This window comes from Amblyomma mixtum, chromosome 10 (genome assembly GCF_055824585.1).
Source record: "Amblyomma mixtum isolate Tamu chromosome 10, ASM5582458v1, whole genome shotgun sequence".
NCBI classification, from domain to species: Eukaryota; Metazoa; Arthropoda; class Arachnida; order Ixodida; family Ixodidae; genus Amblyomma; species Amblyomma mixtum.
The window spans coordinates 7,295,985-7,315,234 of record NC_143021.1 but is presented as its reverse complement, the minus strand read 5'-3'; the positions used below and the strand labels follow the sequence as shown (position 1 = coordinate 7,315,234).

General features: G+C 46.2%; 1 protein-coding gene across 2 annotated transcripts; it reads left to right on the top strand.

Moving 5' to 3' along the window:
• The first annotated feature begins 243 nt into the window (after positions 1-243).
• LOC149325072 (uncharacterized) lies at positions 244-18,236 on the top strand. Of its 2 annotated transcripts, none has more exons than XM_089563807.1 (4): positions 244-554; positions 6,397-6,536; positions 13,361-13,502; positions 17,906-18,236. In XM_089563807.1, exons 1-4 carry the CDS (start codon positions 351-353, stop codon positions 18,092-18,094), a joined length of 675 nt encoding a protein of 224 aa, XP_089419933.1. In that variant the 5' UTR covers positions 244-350; the 3' UTR covers positions 18,095-18,236. The 2 variants fall into 2 exon arrangements, with proteins under 2 accessions (XP_089419933.1, XP_089419934.1); XM_089563808.1 differs by having other exon boundaries at positions 247-554; positions 13,430-13,502.
• Positions 18,237-19,250: the final 1,014 nt, after the last annotated feature.

Genomic DNA, 19,250 nt, shown 5'->3' with positions numbered 1-19,250 from the left:
TGGCATGAACACTAGAGTCGAGCATTTTTTTGGCGGCACAGTTTAAGAGCGTTGTGGAAGTTGAAGAATTCGGTTAAGTAGGTTGTTTTCTTTCCTTGAGGAACACCAATTTCTCGCTCGGACAACTTCGGCTATGTGCCACAACCCTTCCCTCATGACGGCGGCAGACCGCGCGGGCTGTTTGAAAAGTTTCGTTTTCATTCAGCCGTTCCCGTGGCGCCACCAAGAGGCAGCGCCACGATCGTGTGAGCAAGGCCAAGCAAGGGGCACGGTACGCGGCGGAGTGGTGGTGGGGTCTGCATCCATCAACAACAGCACGTGTGGTCAGCGTAGTGGTGGGTTCGAGGACGATGTGCAGCAGGCTACCCCGAGGCGTGCTTGCGTGCGTAGCCCGTGGCCTGCTGGCCCGGCGGTCGGCGGTGGTGCGGCCTGTGGTAGTGGCGCGGTCGGTCTTCGAGGTCAGCTGGCAGCACCGGTATCCGCGGGTGGTCCCCGCACTCCCAGCGCAGCAGCTCAGGAACAAATCGAGCAAGTCGCGCAGGAGTGCCGCCAAGGTAGGCGACAAGGGCCCGCTAGTCCTGCTGGGACCCTCTGCACCCTGTTGTGTTTTTACCACTGAAACTGTATGCCACGGTGGTAGTTGCATTCTGAGAGTGCGATTCTGGAGTTTAGCGAACGTAAGCGCTGTGATTTCGGGTCCTTTCGGAGCAGCTTCGCGTCAGTGTGGCCCAAGATAGCGAGTTTTGCAGTGGGTGGTTGCCGGCGGCTCGACATGCACGAAGCTCGTGCTGCAGCTGGACCAGCTGACGCTCTCGGCATTCCTCCTCGCAGCATTCTACATTCTGCACACCAGCACGTCCGGTGCTGACTAATAACTGAACTTTTATTGTTCTATCACTTCGGTAAACATATAGCAAGCATTTTTTAACAGCGCGAAAAGACGACGACGTTTACACACATAACAACACGAGCGCTGACTTTCAACTGAAAACTTATTAACTCAAAAGACATTTATACATAATCCCGCCAAACAAACACAAAAAAACCGACATAGCTTATCTTAAACATCCGGCAACTACTTCTCAAGAAGGGCAAATTCACGATTAATCAATGACAATGACGGTTTAGCGACACACGCAGAACCCCCCTTATCAATGTGATAGGCTTCTACTAATTCTCTTACCGTCTGATCTTTGTGTTGGAAAACTACAGACGTGTCTTGAAGCAGAGGGGTGCAGGTGTCTTCACGTTGTCTGCAATGCAGAGCTAAATTTGATCTGCCTGCTTTGTCCAACGAATTAAAATGTTCCCTCAGGCGGTCGTTTAAACAGCGTCCTGTCTGCCCTACATACCATGCGCCGCAAGACAGGGGAATTCTGTATACTACCCCTTTCACGCAATCGACCCTCCTTTCAGCATGATTAGTGGTGCATTCACTTTCGGTCCTCCTACCAAGTAGGGACTCGTGCCTTCTTTGTACAGCCGGGCAAATATTACTCAATTTTCTACGGGATGAAAATAAAACATCAACCTCATATTTACGGCCCACTTCCTTCAGGCGGTGAGAGACGGAGTGAACATACGGAATAACCGCGACCCTCTGGCGCTTGGCTGCTTCACGCATGTGTTTGGATTTCATTTTGGACACCATTCTTTCGCATAGCATTCCAATCGTGACTTCAGGGAAACCTGCCTCCCTGAGCCTGGCAGTTTGGCTTTTCACACTTTCCTCAATCAAATGGAAGCACGACTTATTTAGAGCGGCGCGAATACATGAAGTGGCAATGCCATCTTTCACCAACTTGGAATGCCCCGAATGGAAGCTTAGTAACCTCTTGACGGAGCATGGCGAATACAACCAGCAAACATGCCCCGGCTCAAGCCTAAGTTCTAGATACAGAAACTGAATCCTGCCATGTTGAATGGACTCTGTGGTAAAGGTAAGACCATGGCCATTCCTGACAAAAGTGTCCCGCACAGGCTGCGTAAAGCTGTCGTTCCTTACAAAGACGAGGTAATCATCCACATATCTAAGTATCTTCAGTACGCCGGCTGGTGCCTCTCCTTCAATCGCTCTGTCAACCCTGCTGAGGGACAAATCGCTTATTCTTATTTTTATTATTATTTTATTTATACAATACTGCAGGCTGTTAAGGCCCAAGCAGGAGTGGGATAAACATACAGAGAACTCCGACGACCAGCAGAAGACTACGCCAACAGCAGAATTCAGTAGAAGCGATGTAGTAAATACGGAGCATGAAAATAAAACAAGTCGCAACAGACAATATGTAACGGTCAAGTACTTGTTCAATGGCGGAAAACACATTTTCGGATACAAACACATGAGGGTGTAGGTTGTTCCATTCTGCTATAGTTCGAGGAAAGAAAGAATATTTAAAGTTATTGGTGCGGGCAAACAAAGGAGATAATTTATGCGGATGACAATGCCTTGTTACTCTAGTTGTTGAAGGTTTCATATACAATGAAGGGTCACGACGGAACTGAGAATGGTAGAGTTTAAAGAGGAATTTAATTCTTGCTAGCTTTCTCCAGTAATCTAAAGGTTTGATGTTGTTGATTCTCATTAATTCAGATGGGGAGTCATGTCGACGGTATACCGGTTATATATGAAGCGAACTGCTGATCTTTGAATCTGTTCAAGTTTGCTAATGCCTTTTTTAGTGAAAGGGTCCCAAACCTCGCATGCGTACTGCAATCTAGATTTGATCAGTGTGTTGTAGGCCAGAAGCTTTACACGGGAGGGGCAGTGTTTGAGCCTGTGTCTTAACTGGCCGAGTTTGTGGCGTGCCGAGGAGCAGATATTGTCAACATGAGCGGACCGGCTTAAATACTCTGTGATCGTTACGCCCAAATGTTTAAAACAGTCAGTTTGAGTTATGGGGATCTGCTTGATAGTGTACTGGTGAGCAAGAGGAGACTTTTTGTTTGTGATACGCATAAAAACAGTTTTATCAGGATTCAGCTTCATATCCCAGCGATCACACCAACTGGAAACAGCATTAAGACTTTCATTAAGCACAGCCTGATCATTGATATTAGTCACTTAGTGACTAATAACTGAAGCTTTATTGTTCTATTAGTCACTGCCTGTGTCTCGTCTTCCCTTTCTGTGTCCTTGTGAGGTTTGTGCTCTTTTGCTTCGTGATGAACAACCAACTAGTTCAAGATGCGTTATTTTAGTACTACATTTTTGATATGGAAAAAAAATTTTTCTATCTCACTATTGTTTTCTGTCTCACATAATATGCACCACCTTGCCCAAATTGACGTTCTTTTAGATACGCTTTTAATGTTCGCCTTGTCTTGGAGCAGTGCAAATCTTCTGCAGATGCCTGCTCCATTTTATTTTTAGGGCACCTGTACGATGCCACCACCAGGCAGCCAGCTTCTGAACTGTCCCAATGATGATGCGGGCGTAGGGCATCTGGCGTCTCTCGCCCAATTCCTGTACTGTTATTTCTGCTACGCAGTTTATTATTGTTATTATTATTATTTTAATGCACTTTTGTGCCTTGGGTAGCGTTTGACACACAGCCAGTAGAAAAGGTTATTACAGTATCGGGCATCTTTATCGCGAAGACTAAAAAAATTGGCTGTGGCTTAGCTAAGGTTAAGCCTGGATATCTCGAAGCGGAAAGCTGCGGCGATGCTCGTTGTTTAGCTTAAGGTTATACTTACGGTTACACTCAGGGTATAGCTTTCTGGCTTTTCCGAAACGCATTGTCTTAGCTATGCAAAGTTTCCTACGGAGTGCGTGTAGTCAATAGGGTGCTGTCACAAAAGGTTGCTTTACAGACAAGTACTGTGGTGTACACCAAGATATGAGAGACAGGCATTTCCTTTCTATAAAACCAATTTTCATTTCATTTCACTTTCCATTAGGGGCCAGGTATCCACTAAGATATGAGAGAGAGAGACGTCGTTTCCTTTCCTTAAAACCAATTTTCTTTTCATTTTCCTTCCCTTACCCCGTGGTTGGGGTGTCCATGGAGATATGAGAGTTGGTTGGGGTGTCTACTGAGATATGAGAGTTTCCTAGCGCACTGTTTGTTTTTCATTTATTTTTTTTATTTGTGATAATTTATTTCTGTCATGTCTTTCTTTTTTTTTGTTTGTGTCAGCAGAAAAAGGGGGGGGGTGACACAGGCGCAGGACACCATTTGGTTTCGCGCATGCGCAGAAGTGGTAAATCTGGGCTCCGGCTCACGCGAAGCGCGGTGTTGACGAGCCTTGTGAAGCTTTTCGCTTCAAAAATTTCCCCGCCTCCACCACTGGCTTGTTTTTGGTGAAACTGTGCAAGGGGCTTATTCGCTATGTGGGTAGGAGGGGAGGCATTCGGTTTGCAGCCTTCGGGCTGCGGCCGTGTATCTGTTTTTTCAGCCAGATGCGGTTGTTGCAACGCGCGTCTTTACTCTCTCTCTTTTACTCTGTCCTCTCATCTTTCAACTCTCTTCTACCTGCACGTGGCAGCAGTGGTGGCTCGGCTCGAGCCAGTTGGCAGGCCCGTGCACTTTTCCTTTTCATCCTTCTCTCAGTCGCAACCAAGGTATTGCAGTAATTTATGTCTTGTAGTAACTTTGACTACGGTACTTACTTGGTTCAGTCACGCACACTGATCTCCACTAGGTGGCTGGATGCCGCATTCCCGCTTTCCGAGACGAGCGCAGGTGAAGACACCAGAAGTTGGACGGCTTGTCCCGGAAGTCGGGTGTCTGCTGTGTATTTCAATGCAAAAAGTCGCGTCTTTCACCCTTTCGTTCTCAGTTTTTCTCGCTGTTCTCGTGTAATATCTGCTGTCGTATGAAAGTAACACGCAAGCTGAACGCAAGAAATGTGAGCATTGTGTGCAGAACCCTGTAATTTCAGAGAAACCGAAGAAAACAGGGATGCGGGTCCCACCCTGCCTCGGCAGAGGGGTACGTGCATTAAACACTATGTTCTTGCCTGGTTCTTGTCTTCCGAGCGTATAGGAGAAGTAGTGGAATGACGATGAGGCTAGCTCATCTAAAAACCGAATTTTCGTGCAGCAAAGAAAAGGTGGACAAGACAGCGCCCGCCCTGTCTGTCTTTGTGTGTGGTTTCTGTAAAATTTAGCGCTGTTTTTACTTTCCTGAACACAAGGTTGTCATGGCACAAAAAATTTCCTGCTTCTCTGTCATGAAATTCCCCGATTGTTGATTAGAGGTCACTGAACCTTGTGACGTCATCACAACCTGCCTAGATGGGCCACTCTGATTGGTCACCATAGCTTGTGGAAATTAAATTTATCATTGATCGACAGAGGTCTTGTATCCTGCAAAATTTTGGAATGGGCCCACCCCAGAAAATGTATTACGGTGAATTAGGGCGATCGATTAATATATAATTCCTTATGATAATCCAATCCAAGTTTTCTAGGATATGGTGGTCGCAACTGACAAAGGACAGGGTTAATTGGAGAGACATGGGAGAGGCATTTGCCTTGCAGTGGGCATAGTCAGGCTGATGGTGATCCAATAGAACGTACTGGGAACATTCTGGAAGGTGTTGACTCATGTGTACCATATTAGGGCATTGGAACCAGGATGTTTTGCAACAGCTACAAGAAAATGCTATCAAGCTAAGGACAGGTAAATGTCTGTTCCGTGCCCTGTATGCCTCTCACTGTGATCTTAGATGGATAGATACAGAGAGAGAGGGGAAAAGCAGGGATGTTGCCACCTCCACATGGGGCCTGCCAAGTCTGAGAGAGAAGTGGCTGACAGGTGCCTCTGGGATGCAGAAACCTGCTCTTTCTGCAATGGAATAGAAGAAGAATTTCACTTTAGACTATCACATTTTTTACACCAGCGTATGAAAATAACAAGATAACAGCAAGATAACCGATGGTCCTTTAAGGGTAACGGAGTGGATTCCAGGAGAAGGTAAGCGTAGCAGGGGACGGCAGAAAGTTAGGTGGGCAGATGAGATTAAGAAGTTTGCGGAGATAGGGTGGCCGCAACTGTCAAAGGACAGAGTTAATTGGAGAGACATGGGAGAGGCCTTTGCCCTGCACTGGGTGTAGTCAGGCTGATGACGATGATGAAAATAACAAAATGTGAATGCTTTGCAGGTAATAGATTTTGTCTGTTTTCCTTGTAAAGGTGCTGTGTTGCACAGTTAGGCCTCAAGTTTTCAACTGTTTTTGTTTTCGGCTATTGATTTTAAAGTGTCAATGGCCAGTGTCATTATTTTTCTTTCATGGGTGCATCATGGATGGTTTTTGAGTGGGCAACTGGAGTCTGGCTTCCCCCGTCCAGCATTGTGCTCGGATCGCATGCGTAGCTGTTAGTAGGTGGCGCCCTCGGTTTTCCCTGTTGCAACTCATGCTGGATGGATGATGCCTTCTCTCTCTAGGATGAAGAGGAGGAGGAAGATGAGGATGAGGACGACGAGGAAGAGGAAAGCACTGAGCACGGGGACAACGAGCGGACAGCCTTCGTCAGCTCGCTCAGGATCGACAGCATCCTGAAGGCCGGCATCAACATGCCCAAAATGTGAGCACTTCGCCCATCCACTCTGCACGGGGCTGCCAAGTTAGCTGCGGTGGTAGAGTTGCCGAGGCTCATTCATTCATTCATTCATTTGTTCATTTATGCATTCCAAAGGCCCAGAGCTGGCCCTTACATGGGGGGGGGGGGGGGATGTTTAAGGAAACAACGAAATGATGCCAAAATTTGCAAAGATACAATATGCATGAAAAATTACTAACTAAACATGGTTACGGCTTAGTTTATTTATTTATTTATTTATTTATTTATTTATTTATTTATTTATTTATTTATTTATTTATTTATTTATTTGGAGATACTGTCAATCCTTTTAGGGATTTTTACAGGAGTGGATTAAGGACCCGTATACATTTGCTCTTACAGCCATACACACGTTTGTACACAAGGGTATGGGAAGACCACTACAACAAAAAAGAGGCAAGAACATAAAAAAACACACTTAGGATACCGTCATTCATGCACTGACGTTATCACAGGTTTACATTTATACATAAAAAGCAAAAGAAAGGCACATCAGTGATGGCATCACATCCTCGTTGTTGACAGTACAGAATTGCCAGCCTGTTCAACAAATTTGTCAATAGTAGACTGTGAGACCACACTCTGATCTAAAGAATTCCACTCACACACAGCTCGCGGGAAAAACGAAAAATTATATATAATATTGGCACAAAAATATTCTTGGTCAAATGTTTAGGGGAAACCGCCAAGGTGGAGTAGATTTGTAATAAGGGAGTAATTACTCATTAACATCCACCCGAGCGCAGCCTTACGGCTACAAAGGAAAGCTACACAGCTTTCTAAGAAACTTCACTGTTAAAGAAAAATTCGTCCTGGTCCGGGGTTCGAACCCCGGAGCAGGACGAATTTTTCTTTAACTACGAAGTTTCTGAGAAAGCTGCATAGCTTTCCTTTGTTGCCGTAATGCTGCGCTCGGGTGGATGTTAATGAGCAATTACTCCCTTATTACAAATCTTACTCCACCTTGGGGGTTTCCCCTAAATATTTGACCAACACAGTTGTCACTTCGGGTTATTGATCAATTCGCTCTCGCCCTACCATAAGCTTGCCGTCCCGGTTAGCTCAATTGGTAGAGCAACTGCTCCGGTGAAGCGGCGGTCCCGGGTTCAAACCCCGGAGCAGGACGAATTTTTCTTTAACTACGAAGTTTCTGAGAAAGCTGCATAGCTTTCCTTTGTTGCCGTAATGCTGCGCTCGGGTGGATGTTAATGAGCAATTACTCCCTTATTAAAAATATTCTTGGAGTGTGAATTGATGCTAATGACTGGTTTCTCTGTCCAGTGATACATTTGGCAAGAGCCATCTTGCTGTAACTAAGGTGTAGCCTTGCGTAGCCAGTGATTTTTTTTTCTCTTCCGATTTCTCTCCCCATGCTCTTCTTTCGGTCTTGGCTTGGCTTGCCAAAAGGTACAGTAACGGCCATTAAAGAAATCGAAAGGTGTAGACCTGGTCAGTGATCTCCCTCTGGTGAAAGACCGTAGGGCAGCATTGTTGGCACAGAGTCCATTGAGGGATTTTAAGCTGCCTTTGCATTGGCAACACGTATCTGGAACACATCTTCATGCTTAAGAAATAAGACAAGCCTTTAAGTCAAAGGAGTATAGACAGCTAACTTTTGGGTGTGTGTTTTCTTGTTTGTAATGATGCGTATGGCAGTATTGTACATGGATTACCACCTGGTATTCTCCTACTACCGCTAAATAACTTCTAATTGGATTTCTTTCTCGTGCTGTTTCGATTTTGGTTTCAACAGCTTGACGATGACTGTGACGTCAAAGTGTGGCTATAGGTCACGTCAGACACAAAAACTGCAATCTAATCGCCGCTTCCACATTTGCTGTCATTCTGGCTCTTGAGGAAGGCTGGCTTCAGCACTGTAGTGGATTCAAACGAGAAAGCAGTGATTATATCGCAGTGCTTCCATGCCTCACGTGACGTATAACCACACTCTGACGTCATAGCCATCGTTCGGCTGTTGAAATCGAAACCAAAACAGCATGACAGAAAAATTCGATTATAAATTATTTAGCAGTCATAGGCGAATACCGCACAGTGATTCATGCATAGCAGTGCGTTCTGTAGCATTGTACAGAAGAAAACATGCCGCCAAAATTAGGTTTTTATACTTCTTTAAGTGAAGCTTCGAGAGGTATGCTCACAATAAGTAAACCACAGTTTGTGTACACGTACAAAATATGAGGAGGTGAAGACAGAAGTACTTCACTGTGTTTTAAAGGAACACATTTCTTTCTGTCCGTGGTTGCTCTTAGGAGAAAATACAGTTTTAGGTTTCTCTTGTGTCTTTATGTTCCTAAAGGAAGGAAATCTCTTTGACTTTAACTTTGCTTGGAAAACTTTCCTTTTAACACAGCATGCAGACATTTTCTTCTAGTGTTTGTCGTATGATGGCATTCGCTGCATATGCACCGCAAACCCTCCACAACACAACAGAAAAAAAGGTTGCCATGCATGAATGTGGCAGCTTTAGGACTGCATCCAGTTTCTTAAAATTTACGCAGCTTGCTTGTAGGTGTCACTAAGAACTCGTGTCCCCAAGAGGCTGTGTACCAAGTCGTAACAAACGTATGCTGTTTAGCCTTGATTGAAACCTAAGCTGCCGTGTTGGCCTAGTGGTTATGGTGCTTGGCTACCAACCTGAAAGACGTGGTTTCAATCCCAGTCATGGTTGTCGCATTTCGATGGAGGCGAAATGCTAAGAGGCCCGTGTACTGTGCAATGTTAGTGTACGTTAAAGAACCCCAGGTGGTCGAAATTGGAGAGCTTTAGAATAGGGAGCCCCAAAGAAATAGTAAGCCCCAGTGCTACATACGAGTGTGCCAGTGAGTTTTAGAATAGGGGTCTCCCCTACGCAGACGAGCCAGCCTGCGTTCATTGATTTCAGCGCCACTACGACAAACCAGAAAGATATTCTTTAAAAAAAATTTTCAATTGTGCGTTGATTTCTTCATAAGAAACTTATTATTTCAGACACACAATTTGAGAGTAAAAATTATATGTAGTGTGTTATTTTACTGAGGCGGAAAGCCGCATTCGAACTTCCCAGTCATCTCCATGGCGACCAAACAATGCGTACTCGCTAAGCCTAGCAGCTCTGTAAACACGGAAGCAATCTGAAGATTTGGTACATTTCATGGCTAAAATTTTATGGTGGTGGCATCTTCAGAGAAAGCGAAAGCTTCATGCACCTTTAGTTTTCCATGAACTTAATACACAGAGTAACGGCAACAGCAAATCGGTGGTGAAGCTGGAGGCCTTGCTTTGATGGATGACGCCATGTTGACTGAAGGTAGAGCCGCTTTGGGGCGCACGCCTGTTTGAACCTCGTGCACTTTCTGATGGCAAACAATGCGTACTCGCGAAGCCTAGCAGCTCTGTAAACACAGGAGCAATCTGAAAATTTGGGGCGTTTTATCACTCAAATTTTGTTATTTAGACAAGTTCAGACAAAGCGAAAGCTTCATACGCCTTTAGCTTGTCGCTACGCTGTGCCGGGGCACAGCGTAGCGACAGCGTAGCGACAGCGTAGAGCGTCATTGGGGCACACACTATTTCAGCAAAATAGCGTTCGCCACTAATGTTAACCCAAGACACAAGGCAGGCCTTGCGTTCTGCGCGTGCGCACTTCGAAACCCCAAAGCTTGCGACCCACCTATTCTAAAGCTCTCTATTATCTTGAGCCCTCCACTACGGTCTCCCTCATAAGCCTGATCCGTGCTTGTGCCCTCCTCTGTCGCACCCTCCTGCGTAATTCTTTTCAGAGGTGGCTGCTGGTCGCATGCCCTTCGCGACTCGCAAGTGTGAATATTAATGGGCCCTGCGCTGGCTGCAGAAAGGCACAGAGCAGCATGCCGGCATCGCGACTATAGCTTGGAGCAGAGAGCCAATGTCAAGGGAGATGGCTAGGATACAGAAACAAGAAAATTGAGCTTGTTGTGGATTTGTCGGTCGCCGTACTTTTCAATCCGGCCCGAGCGCAGTCCGGCAGACGTATGCCCAAGTGTAGTAAGACTGACATTCGAGCAAGTTGGTACAGCATGTGGGAAAATTTCCAGCGCACACAGGACAGGGACAAAGAAGAGAACACCACAAGCACTGGCTCGCAACTTAGCGTTTATTCGCACACGCAGAAAATATATATGCTCAAAGGAAAAACATCAAAACTTATGCAATCACCTAGGCGCGTCCAGATATATAAAAATTCCCGTTCATGCAGGACAACAGATGGGTGCTCTAACACATCTAGGCTGGTTTTTGTGGATATGATATGCTTCTGATACCTCTCTTGTCAAATGATTAGGATGCCTAAACAAAACAGTTGTTGTATCGAGTACAGGCTTGCAGCCCCTGCATTCCATACAGTGCTTGGCAAGATTCGAAGCAGACGGTTTTCCCAACGGCAAGTTGTGCCAAGCACTGCCAAGCAGTTTTCATATCTGGATGCACCTGCGTGATTGCATAAGTTTTGATGTTTTTCCTTTGAGGATATCTTTTCTGCGTGTGCGAATAAACGCTTAGTTGCGAGTGAGCGCTTGGGGTGTTCTCTTCTTTGTCCCTGTCCTGTGTGCGCTGGAAATTTTCCAACATCTTCCTAGGGAGCAGAGACCTCAGAGCTGGCAGGAACTGCTTGCAGTCGGAGGTGTAGTGTGTTCTTGTGAAGGCGGGTTATATACTGCCATTCAGACCTCATGATTCTGCATATCCTTGTGGCTATTCCTATTAGCCGCACTATCTCCTATTAAGAGAGAACTCGGTCTGTTTGTTGTAAGTTAGCGCCCGTCCTGTGTGTCTCCCTGTGTCCGTGTCTGTATAGCTCTATGTGCCAAGTGGACTTTTCTTGGTTTTTTTCCCTCATGGCCAATGCCGCCACCAATGATGCCAGCTTGTCGGCTACACAGGGACATTAACACTGGCACATTACAAGTCCGCCCTTCCGTTTATCCATCTGTGCTGTGGCTTGCCAGTGCTCACTCAACCGGAGCATCACTGCCTGTCCACAGTAAATGCTCATCACTCTTGCGCAAGATAGAGAAATGAGCCTAGGTCTGATTGCAATTAAACTGTTGACATTGAATATGCATGTCACACTTGGTACAGATGCAAAAAAAGAGAGATTATCTTTATGCAGTTCATTTTAAAAATGGCCACCACACTTGTACTGCAAACAAAAAAGAAAATAAAGTGTCCAGAGTTGATACATTGCTGTTTTTTGTAAGGTTAGGAGATAATTTGGTAAAAACGGGAGCGAGTATTCTATCACTTGTCGGCTGAAGCCTGTGCAAAAAAGCAAATGGAACTTTTCAACTTTCTGGTGATTGCAAGGCAAATCTACCCTGTCTCAACCCTTTCGCTCATTACGTTACAGCCTGCAGCGTGCTTGTGCACAAACAGGCGCAGCGCTCAACAGATCACTGCTCCAGCAGCTCTGTAAATCTGTTTGAAGAGAACATTTTCGCTTTTTCAAGCACCCCGCTCTTTGGGGAAGTGCTGTGCACAGCGGCATCGTGGTATCAGCTAGAATGCCATAATCCAAGATCAGTATTGCCAACTTGGTAAGGCCTTAATTTCATTTGCACACTAACAGCTAGGGGGGATGAGGGTCTTAAAAGTTTGTTTTTTATTTGTCGACATAACTTGTTGTAACTTGGCACGCAGGTGTATCATAGAGTGCTTATTTCAAATGTGCATTTAGATTTAGGCGCTGCCACTCAAGCCCTTTGAGGCTTTGGTAGGCCTGATTTATGTTGTCTGACAATTGACATGAATAAAAGTTGTATCTATCTATCTATCTATCTATTTCAAATATCTCACCTGGAAGGAAATTATTGCAAAACGACATCCCAATTAGGCAATTTCTTACGAGCCTTTATAGTAATTTATCAGTTAAAAAAAACTTTTTTAAGAATATGCAACCGTTCCCAAAGGTCTACCACACATCCTAAAGCTTTATTTTTTTCTTTTAAACATGATATATTAGTAATTAGGCCAAGTGCGGGCTAATTACTGCCACATTATTTTTCCTGTCCAACTTTGTGATTAACTTATGATCAACAAAATGATTTTATATTTTGTTAGCTTTAGGATGTGCCTTGGGCCTTTGCAAATGTCTGCTTATTCTTTAAAACATTTTTCTTTAACTGATAAATTACTAAAAAGGCCTGTAAGAAATGACCTAATTAGGATATTTTATTTTGCCATATATTTCTTTCCAGCTGGCATATTTGAAATCTAAATGCATAATCGAAATCAGCATTCAATGATATACCTAGACGCTAAGTTTCAGAAAGATATTTTAACAAATAAAAAAAAAAATTAAGACCCTCGTCTTCCCTTAGGTAGACTAAGCTCCCGCCTTAATCACCACAAAGCGATTCAGCCATACTTGACACGAACTAACATCTTTCGCTGCTCATTCTTTCCGGATGCTATTGAGCACTGGAATAAACTGCCCGCTCACGTTGCTGAGTCTACAGGTGTAGCGGCATTCCTGAATGCACTTGGGGACTCCGTCTAGGCATGGGATTCTTGTAGATGGGCGCGTAACTGATTGTCCAATATTGCTTTTTGTATAGCAGGTGGTTCTACAGTGGTGTGAACTGTGTTGCGTTTCAATGCTCCCTTGTATTGTATGCTTGAAGAAGCTTGTTCATTCATGGTTATATATGCATTTTTTTTCTCTCTTCACTTTCCCTCCCTGTAATGACCCTCAAATGAGGGTTGACGGTGTTCATAAATAAATAAATAAATAAATAAATAAATAAATAAATAAGGCATGCCACTGAGATGGTAGCCATCCCGATTGACGGGTGTGCGAGTGTGGCCCCCTGTGCTGTGTGCAGGAAGGTTCTCGAGGGCATCTACAGCGGCAGCGTCCGCCTCAACGGCCGCAAGGTTGTCAAGAAGAGCACCCAGGTGAGGGAGTTGACAGACTGCCTCAGTTGTGGCAGGCAGAACTGCGGCCAGTTGGTGCAGCACTTTTACATCGTTTTTGGGCACTGATATGTCACAGTGGCCCTCACGTTGCATGCAACGAATAAAGACCTCATGCTTGATCACAGGGGCTGCTTTGAAATCGTGCCGCAGGACTCTGTTTCAGTCGTGGCAGCTGCATTTCTATGGAGGTGAAACGCAAAAGGAGCCCGTGTGCTTCTACGGTCTCAGTGCATGTTAAAAGGCCCCAGTTAGTCTAAATAAATTTGGAACCGTGCTCTTTGGCGTCCCTCATAGCCTGTATGTCGTTTCGGGCCGTTAAGCCCCATAATTTACGATTTTTATGGAAGCTGATTGTTGTGGGTTAGGCAGTGGCAGGCCAAAATAAGTGGCTTCCTTCTTGAGGTAATCGCTGCTTTATGCTGCATGCAGAGCATGGCTTCGGTCGTCATCATCCTGTCTGCTGCAGGGCAAAGGCCTCTCCAATGAACCTGGTCCTCTGCCAGCTACGGGCATCTTAAAACTTCCCATAGTCCAATAGAAGTCAAGAAAAAATTGGAGGGGACTTAAGCTCCGCCTCAAGGGTATGGCACGGCAGTTTAAAGGTGCACTGAAGAGGAGTCTGAACTCGTCTTTTTGCCCCTGCGGGAACTCAGTCTACACATTCTGAGCATTCTTGGAAACCTCGACTTATTGCCCTGTGTGGCCGATTTCCCTAATTAATTCGGATTAACGTCTGGCTCCCGCCTTTATTTTTTTAATTCTCCCCATACGGTGGGCAGAGTCAACCAACGCGTGGAGTGCCTTTCAGCCAGCTCTGTGGAGGCTTTGCTTTCACTTTATTTTGTTTTTTATGTTTCCGCGAATAAATAGTTTCATTCGCAGATAATATAGCCACAGAAATAAAAATATGCGCGGACTATTTGCTTCTACGGACTACTACGTATCACTCCACCGATGGCAGAGCGGCAAGCCGCCACGGGACTGGCTGAAAGGCATTCCACGTGTTGGTCGACTCCGCCCACCGTACAAGGGAGAATTAAAAAGAAAAGGTGGGAGCCGGACATTAATTCGATTTAATTAGGAAAATCAGCCACACAGGGCAATAAGTCGAAGTTTCTAAGAATGCTCGGAATGTGTAGATCGAGTTCCCGCGGCAAAAAGACGAGTTCAGATTGCTCTTCACTGCACTTTTAATGGGTACCTGCCCATACATGCAGAATTTGTCATTCTCTGCTTCACATTCATAGATTCCCTGGCAATCCTCATGCCTCTCCTGGCACACTGGTGAACGGTTAAGGGGGATGAGGGTCTTAAAACTAACTTTTTTATTTATGGCTAGAATCTCATTCAGTTTTGCACACAGATGCGTTTTTCTCTTATGATTCCAAAAATGTAACCATAATTGAGCTGCCGGTCTTAAATCTTACAAAGTGTAGAATCTAATTAGGTAATTTCTTACACAGCTTTAATGAACTTTCTCATTGCGTTTTGTCGCTTTTATTTACATGAATTGGCAGCCAGAGAGTTCCCATACCTGGTGACATTCTTCGTTTTTCTCTAAAGGCATGTCGTCCTGATATGCTATGTCGAGAGTAAAAGGTCGCAATATTTGATGTTGCAACTTGTTAAGCTAATTGTAAATTGCTATTTATATGTGGCCTAAACAAAAAAAGTAAGAATGTCATCGGGTGTGGGAATTCACTGGCTATCAAGTCATGTAATTAAAAGCAACAAAATGCAGTGAGAAAGTTCATTAAAGCTGCGTAAGAAATTACCTAGTTACACTCTAGAATTTAAGATAGCTTTTTGATCTAAGACCACCAGCTCAATTATCGCTACATTTTTGAAGCCAGAAGAGAAGAATGCATCTTTGTGCAAGATTTCATGAGATTCTAGCCATAAATAAAAAGGTCAGTTTTAAGACCCTCATCCCCCCGCCTTGCGATGGCAGGTGTTCCCAAGGGTGGGCCTTGTGCGACCCAGGTTGCTGTCCCCGAGCAACCAGTCATTAATTTCCACCTTCCACAGTGGGCAGTTTGCTCACAATCCAGTGGGCAGGTTGTGACGACACTGTAAGGTCACGTGACCCAAGTGGCCCCCCTGCCTCCCAGGTTGCTCTCTGGGGACCACCTGCCAGAGTCATAAGCTCGTGATTTTTCGTTCACAACACCAACACCGGATTTTCTGGACAACGAGGCCTTTAACGCTATCGTGTTAAATGGCGTTTTGCCATCAACGGACCCGCATCCAGCCAGTGCCGTCGGCCGATTCTCATGAAGCCTGCGAGCAGGAGTAGCCAGACAATGCAGGGTGGGGACTATTCCCTGCAATGCAGGGAGAGTACTGTCCGCTTTTATCTGCCACTCCTTGCATTGTCATCCTAGCAGGCTCATGAGAACTGGCCAATGCCATTGGCTGGAGGGGGGTTCCTTTGGCAGGGAAGAGCCGTTCTTTTTTCTTGCCTTGTGTCCGAGTATAACATCATCCACCCACCTGACTTTCTGCCATTCCCTGCTACGCTTGCCTTATCTTGCCTTCGCATTACATGCCCTTTTCATGCAGGGAGTTGCAGATGAAAGGGGATAATCGCTTTCTCTGTATGGTTGTGTATAGCCCCCTCCCTACATTGTCACGCTAGCAGGTTCATGAGAATCGGCCAACACCATTGGCTGGGGGGGGGGGGGGGGGGGGGGGGGGTCCTTTGTCGGGGAAAAGCCGCCTTGTCCTTGAGTTGTATCTGACTGTAGGGTGTAATAAGGGAGTAATTACTCATTGACATCCACCCGAGCACAGCCATGCGGCCACAAAGGAAAGCTATACAGCTTTCTAGGAAAGCTATACAGCTTTGTAGCCGTTGGCTGCACTCGGGTGGATGTCGGTGAGTAATTACTCCCTTATTACAAATCTACTCCACCTTGGGGGATTCCCCTAAACATTTGACCAAGACTGTAGGGTGTCTGAACTCATGTTTGTTTCCTGACCCACTTGGCTCTCTTCCAATCTCTTAACGTTGCACCTATCATTTTCCTTTCCATAGCTCGCTGCGTTGTTCTTAACTTAAGCTGAACCCTCTTTGTTGGCCTCCACGTTTCTGCCCCATAGGTGAGTACCGGTAGGATACAGCTGCTGTATGCTTTTCTCTTGAGGGATATTGGTAAACTGCCGTTCATGGTTTGAGAGTACCTGCCAAATGCACTCCGCCCCATTCTTACCCTTCCAGTAGATTCATTCTCGTAGAAATACCGCGCGCACTCAAATGTACCACCCGTGGAAAGCTGCGAGGCTGGCTGCGTGTTGCGCACGCAGTCGCTAATAGGCGAGTAGATGATGGGGGTGAAATGACAGGATGCCTGGCACTCTTCTGCCTACTTCAACCCTGCTGTTTTGTCCTGGTGGAGGCTGAAGGTTATGTAGATTGTATTGATAGGGTGTCAACTGCCGAGTCACCGAGACAGTGTGATCTTCATGTTGCAGACATGCCGGCTGTGTGGAGTCCTTGTTGTAAACATGGCTTCTCATGTCACGGCACCTCTACCTATGGTGCAGTGTTACAGTGCTTGGTCATGGTACGGACTAGCATGTGTTGGCCATGCGGCATCGTGCCTCACCTCTGCACTGTGTGTTTGGTGATGAAGTCAGTGTTGGTGAGTGTTCGGTGGACGCACTCTGCAGACACCCCCGGGTGTAGTCGGTCTCAGGAGCGTACCGCCCAGGACGACGCGTGGTCAGAAGGCCCATTCTGTCACCATATGAGGGCAGTGCTGGAATCAAGGAGAGAAATGGAACATGTAATGCTTACTAAGGTGGGTTCCTATCAGAGGTATTCACTTGGCATCACGGTTTGGCATCCAACGTCCAGCTTGAGCGGTGCAGGCTAGAGGAGGGGGCCGATTAGACACGCGCCACAGCCTTTCGCTATGCTACATGTTTGGGCCACCACTTTGGCTTGAGGGCATACTTCCTATAGGAGGCGAGCACGGCAGAGGTTATCAATTCTGCTGCTAATGTGGAGGCTTTGTACACTGGATGTTCTATCAGGGACAAAAGTGGTACACTCCACGCGGCGGGAGCCGGAGCAACGGAAAACTGCGGTATTTTTGCGAGCTAAAGCAGGAAACATTGAAACGAGCCAAGCGACGTGCCTGCTGATAATAAAGGTTACGCATTGGCTGTCTCGATCCCAAATGACGCTTGTAGATGGCGTTGCAACGCAGTTTTCCGTTGCTCCGGCTCCCGCCGCATGGAGTATATCACTTTTGTCCCCGATAGTACATAGGCTGTGCGACGACTCTACCAGGGACTCCTGATTTGTTTTTCAGTTGTCTTCCGTCGTGCCTTTTCCTCATGGCATTCAGAATTGAACCGGGTGCTGTGCTGCACAGGTGTCCCTAGGTGACGACGTGGACCAGGTGCTGGGCTTCACGGCGCACAACCCGAACCTGATGGAAGTCAACCGGGTCACCCTGCTGGCCACCCATCATGACCGCGTGACCGACAAGGGCCGCTTCCAGGTGCGGCTGCGTTGCCAACGCCGGCTGGTCATTGAGAAGTACGACGACCACGAGGAATGACCCTTCCGTTTGCCCAGCTGACGCCCTGTCAGGACAGTCTAGTGCAAATCGGAGGTTGCGGTCGCTTCGGCCGAACTGGACCGCAATATTTTTTGACCTGTGACATTGTTGCTTAGCGTGTAATAAAAATAACAGTGGGGAATTTAGGATCTCAGTGACTAGCTCGGCGAATGTTTCTGTAGATTTCTTCAGAGAAGCAAACTACTTTCGATCACTTTAATGTGAGTCGGTTAAGCCCGAAGGGAAAAGCTTTAAAACTGCCTCCGACCTTACTGCGTGCATGCGCGTCTTGTGAAGGAAACATGGAGTGCACCTGAGCGTTCACGCATTCCCTTTCAGGTAAGAGCTGCGCTGTGGCAGTCATGCCCAGCTCTTGTAGTTTAGACTGAACACAGAATGTGTAAATTGGATTTTTGAGGAAAGGAAATGCCCAGTATCTGTCTCACACATCTTGGTCTACACGTGAACCACAGGGAAGGTGCATAACTGCCCTCTTGGAACAGTGGACACCTCAATCGTGCTTTAAGCTATGTGGTGGTAGCGACAGATGTGAGCTGCATGTTTTGGCATTGACAAGGTTGTGCCAAAAACGTGCCACCTGCCAGGGTGGAAGGGTGGGTAGGGACTTTAATGTAGATATAAAGACAAGCGGGAATTTCTTATCACTTATGCGGGAGAACATCCTGTTCCTATCGTTCTTAACGGCTCCCACAGCTGTGACAACCTGGCGAAATACTTGCGCAGACCTCGTCTTTGAGAACCAGTGAGTGGTGCAGCAAGTCGAGCATATATCCATCTGTTTCTTCGACCACAAAGCTTCCTTCATGACAATCAAGAACTGTTAGTGAAGTGTTTTTTGAAGAAGGGGTATGTGTGAAAAATAAGTTGTCTGTAATTGTACAGTACGGTTCATTGTTAAAGGGAACATGCGATCGCGTGCCCTCCGCGCTTCACGAAGCCCTGCCGCCTAGATGCGGCGAGAATAGGCGGCATGAGGCGCATGCGCGGAAAGACCAGTCGCCGTGCTTACTGCGCATGCGTCGTTTGCCGACCATTTCCACAAGTTCTCGGTGGCAGCGCTCTGCGAAGCACGGAGGTCACGCGATCGCATGTTCCCTTTAACAGTGGACCGTACTGTATACATGAAGGAGCTAGA